This window comes from Sinohyriopsis cumingii, chromosome 10 (assembly GCF_028554795.1).
Source record: "Sinohyriopsis cumingii isolate HCF-2022 chromosome 10, ASM2855479v2, whole genome shotgun sequence".
Taxonomy (NCBI): domain Eukaryota; kingdom Metazoa; phylum Mollusca; class Bivalvia; order Unionida; family Unionidae; genus Sinohyriopsis; species Sinohyriopsis cumingii.
The window spans coordinates 86,257,481-86,271,155 of record NC_142970.1 but is presented as its reverse complement, the minus strand read 5'-3'; the positions used below and the strand labels follow the sequence as shown (position 1 = coordinate 86,271,155).

The following is a 13,675-nucleotide window of genomic DNA, read 5'->3' as shown; positions in this document are numbered from 1 at the left end:
AGATAAAACGTTCCGTGTATGCACTTATTATAGGAAGGTGAATAGTGTGACAAAAACAGATTAATTTCCATTACCAAGAATAGATGACTGTATTGATAAGATCAGAAATGCCAAGTATGTCACAAATTGGACCTTCTGAAATGATTTAAGCAAATTCAACTAACTGAAAGAGCAAAGGAAATTTCGGCGTTCGTGACTCCCGATGGACTTATCAGTACAGAGTAATGCCGTTTGGGATGAATTGGTCGCCAAGTATTTTTCAACGTCTCGTGAATATGATTACCACTGGTCTAGACAATTGTGATGCTTACATCGATGATGTCATCATCTGCAACGACACCTGGGAAGAACATTTAGCAACAATTTGGAAATGCTTTGACAGACTCACAGATGGACGTTTGACAATTAAGTTATCCAAAAGTGATTTATGCCGTGATAGTGTTACATTTCTAGGATATATCGTGGGACATGGACAAGTCAAACCTATAGATTCTAAGGTCACAGCTATCTCTGAATTCAATGTGCTTCTAAATAAAATAAAAAAAACAACTGATGCGATATTTAGGTATGACTGAATACTACCGAAAACTTTGTTCTTATTTTTCTATAGTTGCTGAATCCTGACAAATTTATTGAGTAAGAAAAACAAGTTCCGTTCGACTGAAAAATGTCAGATCCCTTTTGACAAGTTAAAGGCCATACTTAAAAGCGCTCCAGTTGCTACAGCTCCAAATTTCAGACAATCATTTATCTGTATGTTGATGCAAGTGATGTTGTGGTTTTAGCAGATTTGATTCAAGAAGATGAAAATGGTATTTGTCATCCAGTATGTTTTGTTTAAACAAAATAAATAAGCACCAAATAAACTATTCAATAATCGATAAGGAGTTTGATATTGGCATTACATCATTTTGAAGTTTACTTTAGTTCAGCTCGTTCTTGGATTATTGTGTTTAGTGACCACAACCTCCTTATTTTCATGGGCAAGATAAAAAATAAAAATCAATGACTACAAATGAGGAGTCTGATGTTTCAGTAATATAAGATAGATTAATAACAGAAACACTTTCCGTGTATATAAGTGTATTATTGTATGTACACTTCACAGAGTTCTTTTTAACTTCAGGCATAATTGATTTATGGTAAAAGGAACGCTTTATCACATAAATCTTTCCTTTTCTTTATGGAGGGAATTGTCATGTATATTTGACTTAGTTTATATTTGATATAATTTAATTGTCTGTATGTAAGTTTTAATGTCTTATTTTTAATTTCATTACATGTTTAATTTAATGTAATTTTGTTCACTTGGAATTTGAATAATTTCCAGAAAATTCAGTTTCACCTCTGAGTCTTTTCATAAATATCTAATAACAGAAACACTGTTTCTATTTTTGACTTTGTTTCCGACCTTGATTCAGAGATAACTGAGACAAATAAACAGCTTTCTTATGTTTATTTGTTCTCGTAGTAAAATGAATGGTTTTGAAATCATAAAATGATAGTAGCAGCTGTCTTGCTTTAGCACTCAGCATTCAAGGGTTAGTGTTATGAGTGTTCGGACTGATGGCAGGGTCATGTGACTGGGTGGGATGCTACATGGGAAGATCAAATAGCCACACTGCAGACATCGTAGCGATATGATTCTAATTGTTAAAGCAACGTTAAAAATCCATAAACATACACACAATATTGTATTTGAATTTTCTTTACTTTACAAGATTACAAGACTATGAGCAGGAATACAAGACAACTTCGGGCAGCTGACGAGGTAGTCCACAGAAAGGTTCTGAGTCGAACGTAAATAATGCTGACAACAAAGAGACTGAGAGATCTGTTGTCTATACGATGAATTTGTATCGTTTCTCATGATGTAGTGTTCTGCAAACGCATCTCGCGAATTAGGTATCGCATTAGTCTTTACAATGCGTTGCAGATGAGTGAATCTACTCTTAATGGGCTTCTTTTTTCTTATTTCGTTTGCTAGGAAGTATTATGTGTTTATATATATATATATATATATATATATATATATATATATATATATATGTGTGTGTGTGTGTATGTGTGTGTGTGTTTATATATATTTATACATACATACACACACATACACACGTACGTACGTACACACGTACATACATACATACATACATACATACATACATACATACATACATACATACATACATGACAAATCTTCTCCTAGAATGTGCAGTTTGTGAGTCACCTTTTGCTCGTAAAAGAATTCCTTCTGGGTTGTAATTGTATAATTTCCTCCCTTCATCATTAATTGAATAATAATAATAATAATAATAATATGGCGCCTTCTCGCACCATCCAAGAGTGATGTTCTACGATTGGTATTCGGTTAAAGTAATACATACCCTTGAAAGGAGTCAGCTGAGGTGTTGTACAGATCGTATTGCAAAAATCGCCTTCACAACACTGACTACAAGTCGGGGTAGACCTTCCAACAATAGAGTATTCAATGTTTATGGAGCCCATATGATTACTGCAACGCTTCAAAACAGACACATACATATAGGTTGGAATAGTGATGGTTATGTTGATAGATTAATACATTTATTTACTTATTTATTCTTCAAAATATTCATCAAAAACATAACAGATGACGATGGCTTATTGTTCGACACAGTAGAAGAGCCTTATGTCTTTTCCAAAACAGTTAAGATAACCTACGCTGTAATTTCGCTTCGATAACAAAGGATCAAGAAATTAATTATGAGCTCTTCTGAATTAGCTCACATGCTTAAATGTGTACTGTCACGAAATCCACGATTAAAGAGCAGTGCTTTATTTGTATATATGTTGTCAACTTCAAATGTTTATGTCAAACAAACAATTGTTTATCTGCAAATCGCATATATATTTTTTTTAATTATATTTGAGTGCATATATTTATTCATATGCATTGATAATAGCAAAAGTATGGTCGAATTTTCCCAGACATACAACGTTGTTTATCTCAGATTCAAGATGTGCACATACAAAAACTTATCAACTTACATGTCTTGATCTACACCCCATGGAGTATAGGCTATCGTTTTCGCCCCAAAAATATTCATCGATATGGCAAACCTATTGGTTAACATATAAAGAATATTGGTTATCAACTTGTAATACAATCCTAAATTTCTTTTATCTTCATTGGTTTTGCCTAAATCTGTTGACAAAAAGAATAAGTATTTTTCAGTATGCAATATCACAAAAGTAAACAGGCTAGAGTGAAGAAGAAGAGCCTCATGTCAATGCGAATATAACAATAAGCAAATTTTATATAGCGTCCAGCATTCAAATCATTATTATGACCCTAGTTTTCCTTAGATAAACCCCAATAGCAGGATTAATAGCAAAAACCAAAGCGCAGTATTTTAAATACTATCACTTTAGTATTTGTCTTGGGTGCTGGCTTTGAGATAGGTTGGGGTAGGTTGACATACATTTTATGGCGTTATTTTTTTCAAGAATCTATAAGTTGTTCATCCTAAGGAAAATGCTATAGAAATATTAGACTCCGATAAAAATAATACTGGTATCGACAATTTTTTGCTTGCCTTGTTCACTATTTTTAACCACTGTTGCTATAATCCGCAAGACAAATGATCTCGAAGACCTTTCACATTTGCTTGATAATACAGTTACTGTATTTAAAAAAAAGAATAAAGCACAACATTTTTGCAAATTTTGAAGTACATTTCTTGCGAACGAGATACTTGCATTATAATGTATATACAATGAATACATTTTTGGCTACATTATTCTGATAACAAGAAAGTAAATATATCTAGCTTGCAATAATAGCTATATAGAAGGAAAGGACCAGAGAGCAATTAACTAATGGACTTAACAACTGCCAAAGATTGGATCAGAGTTCTAGCCTAGTAAATGATAATGGCATACATACATCTCCGTAGGCACACTGTTGAATGCTGACACACTCTGATGGATCCCCTAAGTGTTCGCAGTCGAAACACAGCGGCCCACGCGATGCACTACTGGCAAAACCTTCGTTCAATGACAGTAATTTCTACATTCATAAGCATACTGAATTAAAAAAGAACATTGCCTAAAGCATCCGTATTGAAGAAAAGTCCGTTTTACTTGGGAACGACAATATCTAAGTCGTTCAAAAACCTTCTAGCTGATTTTTATATTGTGACAATATTTTACAACATATTTCTTATTATTCGTATAGGTAGAGCGTTCTGAAGATGTTTCTCTCAAGCAAATAAACAGGACTTGCGAACACCTAATTTTTATTCCAGTAATTGCAACAGAATATATTTTGTTTTACAATAAGCATTAAAATGAAAGTTTTCTATATCCATTTACGAATGCCAATGTTAATTAACTCAATCGCCATAATATTGGTCACGATCACAAAGAAAATGTCTTCTATTTTAATTTATGGGGAAACGTGTATTGGCTTACAAATCTGTGGTAATTTAACAATTCAATAAAATAGCGTCTGTACACCAGTTACTACACTAAACTTTACCAAATTGCCTGATGGCATTATATTCGATGCTAAAATATTTGAGTCTCAAACATAAGTTCTTTATGCCATTTGCTGTCTGTAAAATCTGTGAAAATATTACCATTGTCCCCACATCCATGGCGGTTACAGTACGGCGTATTGCAGCATCTTGTACATCTCCCAGGTACATGGTATGTGCTATCACATCTCTTAAGACAAAAGCAATTTCTTTATTTATTTAATAGTTTAGTATGGTTAAAACAAACAACCCATAACCCGCAGGAAAAAAGCTGATTGTCAAGTGGTGGCCATCTTAGAAGTTTTCCGTTGTTTAACGATACAATCTGTTGTTAGAATTTATCATATTTATCTTCGTTTCAATTTGTTCTTCCAAGTTTTAACAAAATCTTTTCTCATTCTTGATAAGGTTAGTTTCTTTGCATGTGTACGATAATATCACTGAAGAATGTATTTTATGTTGATATATTTGGTGCAATACTCGCATTAGGGTTGCATTGACATGTTAAACTCCAGTTTGCGCAAAACTGTATTATATATAGGGTTGCAAGACAAGTGGCTTTTACTCAACGTCTGCATGTACATTAAAACAGTTTAATCTTCTCTGTTCATAAACAACAGATTACGTTATGATTTTTCATGTTTTACTTAGTCTCCCGTTATTCTTTATTTACCTGATCATATGGTTTTATGCATCCTGCATCATACCGCACCTTGGTTTCGACGTAAAATTGTTCAACAAAACATCCCTTAAAGAAATGATAAATTAATGTAAAGTTTTTAAACCATACACGTATATGAAAATACTTGCTTCACCTTTCAATTTTCTTGAACAAATGGTCAAATTAGTTTAAGGAAGTCTTGTCCTGTGATAAATTAAGATCGTCTAATGAATTGCTTACTTGTATATGACATTACATGTATAGTTACATATTGCTGCCAATACCGGTGGAATAAAACAAACAATAGTAGCTTTTTTTCATATATCGAACAGTCCTGGTGTATATTTCTTGATTGAATCCATTTCCAATTCGATGCTTGGAATACATTTTTAATACAAATCCATCAATAGCATGAAATGTGGTTTACTAAAGAAAAATACCTGACCCCATATTTTGAAACACTTATCGTTTTGGTTTGTTTTTAAATACAAAAAATGGAAAAGAAGTGTATGATATCTATTAGTTTCATTTGGAACAAATATCTAGCTTTCATGCGACATCTTTGAAAAACTTTTTGGAAAAGGTATAGTCGATGCTTGAAAACATATAATCTCCCTTAAACTTTTTTACATTTTATTGTAACTTCGAGGTTAATACTGACAAATTGTTTCCACATACGTGAGTAGTAAATGGGGGCACGCTAGCGACAATGGGAATTAGCATTACAAGACCCCTTGGGCAACTCTAGCGACAATGGAAAATTAACATGGAGAAAAATCGTGGGACAATCTGGCGACAAGGGAAATTAACATGGAGAAAAATCGTGGGTCACTCTAGCGACAAGGGGAATTTAACATGGAACTATAGTGTGGGTCTGTCTAGCGACAAGTGGAAATTAACATGGGAATAGAGTTTGGGTTTGTCTAGGGACAAGGGGAATTGAATATGGGATTTTTTTTTAATTTAAATTTAAATTTAAATTTAAAAAAATGGGGTAGGCAATGGAAAGGCTATCTCTTTTCGAGAAATATGGCTGGCCCTGAAAAGGGCCTTTGGGTTTTCTTCTTCTTCTGCTTCTAATTTCTTCTTTTTCTCCACCAAGTTCTTATTTTATCTCCAACACTCTTTCTCTTCTTCTCTTTCTTTTTCTCCTGCTCTTCTTTCTTCTTCTCTTCCTCCTCTTCTTTCTTCCTCTTCTCATTTTCTTCTTCTTTTTCAATCTTTTCGTTCCATTTGCTTATTCTTATTCTTTCCTCTTCATCCTCCTTCTCCTCCTTTATCTCTTTCATGACACCACTAATCTTGTCCTTTACCTTTTTTAAGTTATTAATTTCCATCTTTACACGATGGGGACTATAGGAATAATGGTCTTCAAACAGTCTTATTAACATCTGCTCCATCATTCCTAAGTTGTCTAAAACGTCTTGTAATGTTTGTATTTTGTCCATTTGGTTAGAAGCCATCTTCTTTTTTTATTCTTTGCAGAATGGTTTGAACGACGAATACTATGGGTTCTTATACTTAAAGCGCGTACGTGAAGGAAAACATCCCCCTAAAACGTAAAATTGATCTTACCTAGATCATGACCAAACAACGCGCGAACGTGAAGGAAAACATCCCCCTACTTTTTCATTTCATATAATAAAACCCAAACTATACTTTCTCATTTCATATAATAAAAACCCAAACTATACTCTCCACATACGCTAAGAAACAATAAACAAAATCCATAATCTACTATCCACACAATCTTACGTGAGCGCTTACAAAACCCAAACTATACTCTTCACATACGCTAAGAACAATAAACAAATCCATAATCTACTATTCACACAATCGTACGTGAGCGGGTACAAACACAAACACAAACACACAAACACAAACACACAAACACAAACACACAAACACATACGCTAAGAACAATAAACTAATCCATAATCTACTATCCACACAATCGTACGTGAGCGCTTACAGAACCCTAACTATACTCTTCACCTACGCTAAGAAACAATAAAGAAACCCATAATCTACTATCCACACAAACATACCTGAGCTCTTACAAGCACCAACACACAAACACATACCCTCACACTATCTTAAAAAAGAGTTAGTGTTTATAATCACACTACTCTACCTACACACATTGGCAAATCGATCGTTATTTCTTTTCTAGAGTATTGGGTAGCCCTGAAAAGGGCTGTGTTTTTTTTGTGGAACTTCATGGACACCTGGTTAATGGTGGCACCTTCCAGGCCTAGCGCCACATACACATCTTGTCCCCCAGTTACTTTTTACCTTTTTGGGGGAGAGAGCAGAGGCAGGATATGTCGCTTCAGAATCCCAATTTTCGCTCTCTGGGATTCTGAAATTTCTTCTTCTCCTCTCCTTTTCCTCCTCCTCCTCTTCTTTGTATCTTCTCTCCTCCTCTTTGTATCTTCTTTCCTCTTCTTTTTATCTTCTCTCCTCCTCTTCTTTGTTTCTTCTTTCCTCCTCCTCTCTTATCCTTCCCTCCTCCACAATGGCTTCCGCGGCCAGTTCATTTAATATGCGCCTGGCATATTCCAGATGCACATGAAGTTCCAACAGTTTCTCCAGTCTCGTGTTCATTTTTGGTGTTGATCAATCAACAAGGGTAGCTGGACTGCCGAACGGGTTTCAATTTATAGTGAAAGCGCGGACGTGAAGGAAAACATCCCCTAAAAACATAAAATTGATCTTCCCTACATCATGACCAAAAACAACAACGCGCGGACCTAAAAGAAACACTCACTCACTTTTTATGCTACCCATCACTATTTTAAATTTTTTTATAAATCACTTCAATAGACTATCCACATACGCAAAGCAATCCAATCTAACCCCAAATTTACACCTCAAACACCAAAAAAAAAAGACATCATTTTAATCTACTATCCATACCAACTTACTTAACCACTTACAAACACAAACACACAAACACATACCCTCACATTTCTTTTAAAAAAGAGTTAGTGTTTATTTTCACACTACTCTACCTACACACATTGGCAAATCGATTGTTATTTCTTTTCTAGAGTATTGGGTAGCCCTGAAAAGGGCTGTTTTTTTTTTTTTTGTTAGAAATGGCATTCTTTTTAGTTTCTAAGAATGCGATGTCCTCTGAGGATAGACTTTCTGGCGATAGGTCTGCTTCTTCGGAAAGAGAAGAACTCTTTGGTGTCGATACGACAATCGACAAAGCCTCTGTCAGCTTCAGGTTGCTGCTGCTGCTCTTGTTGTTGTTGTTGCTGCTGTCTCTGAAGTCTGTACTTCTCTGTCCATTCTTCTTTTTCCCTGTTCATTTCTTCTCTGAAGAGCTCTTCTATCAGGTCTTCAGTGATTTATAACATTCTCACATTCTCTATTTCTTCTGGCTTCGGTATCAGACTGTGTCTGACCCTATGCAAATTCACGTAGGCTTCGTTGAGTTTAGCTAGTTTGGAGCACATCTTCTTAGGAGGATGAGTCGACAATGGATGGTTAGACTGGAAACAACCCGGTTCTTAAAGTCAAAGCGCGGACCTGAAGGAAAACATCCCCCACACGGTTTTTGAGTCGCAACGTTTAGTGAGTGTCATGAGAGGGATAGTAAGAAATGAAAGAGCATCAATCCAACATTCTTATAGCTAAACAAAAGACAAAGGCATTTTTTTCAAAACACAACATTTTTTATTCAAAAATCACTTAACACTAAACAACAACTCTAACATTTTTAACAATAATCCAACAATATAACATCAAACAATTTTTTCAAAACACAACATTTTTTATTCAAAAATCACTTAACACTAAACAACAACAACTCTAACATTTTTTAACAACAATGCAACACTAAAAGTTTCTCCACTAGGTAAAGAGGGATAACAGTCTTCCATGGTTTCTAGTAATCTAGGATGACTTCTCTCAAACTGTTGATTTCTATGGTATTATCGAATTCTGCATACAGGATGACGTTCACCGTTTCATCAGGGTCTCGGTCTTTAAACTGAATTTCCACACGAATCTGGCCGGATTTTATAGGGTGGAAATGTCCCTCGTCGCTGCCTTGGTCTGGAGTGAAATCGAAAGCCCACAAAGCGTAGCCTCCTGCATAATCCTCGTACGTAATACCGTGACTGGTATTGGTTCCTAACTGTCCGGTGGCTTCGTACAAGAACAAGTACGATCTCAAGTAATTCTTCTTTTTAAAGTCAGGTTCGAAAGGTCGGGTACACATGGTCTTGCCATCGCGACTGACTTCGATTTTGGACACGCCAAAGTGTTGAAAGTAGAAAGGATTTTTTTCGGCAGCTCCGTTGAAGGCTGTATTCTCGACGATACCAACGATCAAACGTTTGGGTAACTGTCCTTGGAACAGATGATCTTCGATCATGGATCGCTGTCCCTTGGGAATGGTGAAGGTTTTCACTTCCACGCGTCGTATGGGATACTTGGCAGTCGTTCTGCTCAACGTCTGACTGATGTCGTTTCCCACTTTAGGTAACACTTCCACACGGCGTACGTAGAGTCTGGCTTTTAGGATTTTTGTTTTGTAACCGTCACTATCAGCCATCAAATGGAAGGCGGCACTGCTACGATTCAGTCTCAGGCGGACATCCACCCCGTTCAACAAATACTTTTCTTGCAACCACATGTCCAAATGCAAACGATCCATCAGTTCTAAATTTGTGTCGGCTCCCGTGATTCTCTTTCTTCGTTCTACAAATCCATCATTGTTGTCTTTCTTTTCATCAGTTTCCAATATTTCAAACTTGGTAGGTTCGTCAGCTTCCCATACCACACAGGCATTGAGATGAGTGTTCTTGGCATCTATTCCGTACGTCAAGAGATTTTCCATGTAGGCACGATAAGGGTAAGTATCCATGCTGCTACTGACCAGTTTGTTATTCAAATACAAGTCCACTCCACTGAACAAGGAATGCATGAAATTGTTGACGGGAGCTACTGCTTCATCGTCTATAGCACCTCCAGTCTTATCTAGAATTTTGACTTTCAGGTACAAGTAACTGCTATTCAGATCGATGTAATCTTCGGGCTGTCCTTTGATTTCAAACTCGATGGGAGCGGAATCGGTCAGTGAGGAGACGGGGTGAAATTCCACCCACTGGGATTCTTGCATCGTCATCATCGTGGGGGGCATGGCAAACAGATCCAGTTCCGTCTTGGAACAAGCGCAAGATTCTCGGTGCATCATTTTTTTGTCTCTTTTCTCAATAATCGAAAACGTCTAAGTCTCGAACGGTTCTTCTTTTCTGGGCCTTTCTCGCTTGAAATCTGGTGAAAGGGTGTTTTCCTCGTCGTCTCTTTCTGCCTTGTCCTTGCTGAATGCCTGACTCGGTAGCGTGCAGGGCATTTATAGGTGTTTCTCGTTGGCCTAAAATGTCTTTGCCCGTTTGCAGCAAGACATTTTTGCCTGCCCTCATGAAGGCTTCTTTAGGGTTTTGTTTGTCGATGATGACATTTTGGAGAAATTCTTTGCCTTGCGTCAGTGCCGCATCTTTCAAGGCGTGCAATCCGCGTGTCACCATCGGTTTCAACACCGGGGCCACCGAACGAAAGGCCGATTTTAACATATCTCCTAAGCCGTGTCCTCGCTGTTGAGCAACCCCTCGGTACACTGGATACATGACTTAAGAGTCGTGAGAGAACCGTTTTCGAAAATGGAGTTTCACCGTGACTTTTCCTTTGGTGAATGGAATATTTTGTCCCAGATCTCCTTTTATAGCAATGTTGACCGTGTCCAAATACGACTTACTGACAGGCAAATAGTGAGGATGGACAAATTCGCGGTGGACGTGGTAAGTGTTTCCACCTTCCTCGTCAGTGTTCGTGGCAGAATCCACTTTGAAAGGAATGACACGCAGTAACGGTACGGAGGTGTGTCCCACCACGTTGTACTCCACCACATCGGAATACACGAACATCAAATTCAGTCCTTGGTTCAGTTCTACCGGGGCACGAAATAACTTGCTAAAAGACTCGTTGTCGTAAAGGATGGGTAATTTGTTTTTCTTGATCATGGTCTTTCTCATGTCCATGTCTCCGCCCAACATGTCATACAATTCAGGACAAAATAAAATGGATAGGATTTTACTCCGTTCAAATTTCATCAAGAAGCGACGAGCTGCTTTGTGGTACTCCATGGTGACATTTTTGTTGACATGCTCGTAAGCTTTCAGAAACACGACATTAAACCTGGAGGTTATGGTGCTGACCAAATGTTGACCACTAAAATAATAGCCTGGGGGAATGAACAAGTGATAGGTGGTGTACTTTTGTGTACGGGTTTTCTTGTCATATTTGACATTGCTATCCATCCACTGTTGAATTTGCTCGTCATGAACTTCCACATCAAAAAAATTTTGATTGGGAAGGACATTGAGGACTTGGGTCGGGTGAATCATTTCTACTAAAGCCACTTCCCAATGGGCTTCGTGATCTAACTGGATGGCCTGAGGTAATTTGGCCGTGTAACAGCACAACGTGTTCTTGGGAAACACCTCCATGGAACTGTCACTGGGTAAAGTTAAGTAAAATTGGTTTTGGTGACTCATAATTCCAGAGTTCTGTGGCTGTCCGAGGGGTTACTGGACGTCAGAGGCGTGTCTCCGTCTAAAAGGGGTTCTGGTTGTGATTGAAGTGGTGACTGGCACTGGCACTGGACACAAGGTTCCCGGGGTTCCCGTTCGAGGTGAATTTCAGGGAGGGATTAGGAAGCAGGTAACCGATGCAACTGCTCAATAAAATGGTCCACAATTGTTTGTCTCCTTGTTGCAAACTCAAATTGGCGATGGCTGCCCCGATGACACAATACACCACGAAGATTTGGCAGAAAAAGACGATTTGCGTTTTAGGCACACGTTCTCCACACCACACCCACAAGGGTTGTTTTTGTAAATCTTGCACAGAAGAACTAGGTGAAGGAGGAGTGGTCGACGTAGCTGCGTCTGCTGTGTGAAAGGGCATGATGGTCACTTCTTTTTATAGTCGATGACTTGCGAAGCGTCGATCCAAGAATCAAAACTGGGTGGATATCCTTTCCAACGTACTTTGACTTCTTTGACACGTCGTTTGCCCACTTTACGGGTTCTGAGTTCGAGAATGCTTTCGATGTCGTACACGTCGTCTTCTTTTTTGGTGACACGTTGTAACTCGGGCAAATAAAACGTTCCTTTGAGCACTTCTCCGTTCATGTCTTCCAATTTATAGACGGCAGGATGACGGCCATGCACTCGTCCAGTGACGCGAAACAATTCGGTCGTCCAGTTAGGTAAGTAACCTTTGTCGAAAGTGCGTTTGGTTTTGCCAATGCGCACCCAATCTCCTACGGGCAACTCTCCACTTTTCTTGGGGACAGCCCTCGTCGGGGACGTACCAAACAGGCGCTCAAACACCAACACTTCGTTGTCGGGAGTCACGTCTTGCGGGGCACGTCCGATGCTTCGATGGTAAGATTGGTTGTACGCTTGCACCAGGTGCGGTAAGATGTCGATGTACTTCAGAGTGTGGTGATGCGTAAAATATTTCCACATGCGTTCTTTCAAAGTGCGTTGAAAACGTTCCACGATGCTGGCTTTGGTTTCGGGATTCTCGGTGGTAAAAAAATGAATGTCACGTTTCTTTAATTCTTTTTGGAAAGCTTGGTTCAGAAATTCGGTGCCTTTGTCCGTTTGCCATCGAAGAGGGTGACGACCGCTTTGTTTCAACACCCGTTGCAGGGCTCGCACTAACTCGTTGCTCGATTTGGAAGTCAAGGGCACGACCCAGGCAAATTTGGAAAAGACGTCGATGACACAAAACAAATATTTGTAGCCACGATTGTAGCTGGCCAAATGAGAGACATCGGCTAAATCGGCTTGCCATTGATGATCGATGCCTTCCACTCGGGTGCGACTTCTGGCAAACTTGCGTCGAATGGGTTTGTGTAAAGTGTAGGTAGCTTGTTCTTGTAACCATCGTTGCACTTGAGGTAAACGGAGACTTTTCAGTCGCGTTTTGGCAGCACGATACAATTTTTGAACTCCTGCGTAACCTGCAGGATGGGTGGGATCGTAGTAAATGCTGGCTAAGACTTTTTCCATTTTTTGTGTTGGTTGGTGTGTTAATAAGACACCCACTCTTGGAGGATGCTACTCTTTTTCTCTTGGGGTATTTTCTTGGATTGCAATGCTTTGCGTGTGCGGCCAGCAATAGGTGTCGAAGAGGAGAAGGATGTCTGAGCGGGGGATATCGGTTCTTGTTTCACTTCTGTCTTCACTTCTGTCTTCACTTTCTTTTTCTCTTGTGAGGAAGAAGGGGTGGCCATCATCTTTTTAATCCATCCAATTCTGGAGGTAGGTGGTGTTGTTAACTTGCGTACTTTTTCTGGTGGAGTTTGAAACCCTTCCTCTTCTTCTCCTTTTTCTGTCTTGGTCACGGGTACTGGTGGTACTGGTACTGGTACTGGTGATGGTGCTGGACTTTTCATCAAGGTCTTAAA

At 38.4% G+C, this 13,675-nt stretch overlaps 1 protein-coding gene across 2 annotated transcripts in view; it reads right to left on the bottom strand.

Annotated features, from left to right (window-relative positions):
- Positions 1–13,675, bottom strand: part of LOC149790518 (peptidylaminoacyl-L/D-isomerase-like) — a 34,158-nt gene that overhangs the window by 2,523 nt on the left and 17,960 nt on the right. The window contains exons 6-10 of one of the 2 annotated variants that reach the window (XM_089972571.1): positions 5,191–5,265; positions 4,620–4,707; positions 3,926–4,026; positions 3,028–3,099; positions 2,385–2,520 (exon numbers count right to left, since the gene is read on the bottom strand). In XM_089972571.1, coding sequence (XP_089828697.1) covers positions 2,385–2,520; positions 3,028–3,099; positions 3,926–4,026; positions 4,620–4,707; positions 5,191–5,265 — 472 coding nt within the window. Of the gene's footprint in view, positions 1–2,384; positions 2,521–3,027; positions 3,100–3,925; positions 4,066–4,619; positions 4,708–5,190; positions 5,266–13,675 lie in introns of those variants that run through there. The other variant, XM_089972572.1, reaches the window with a different exon arrangement.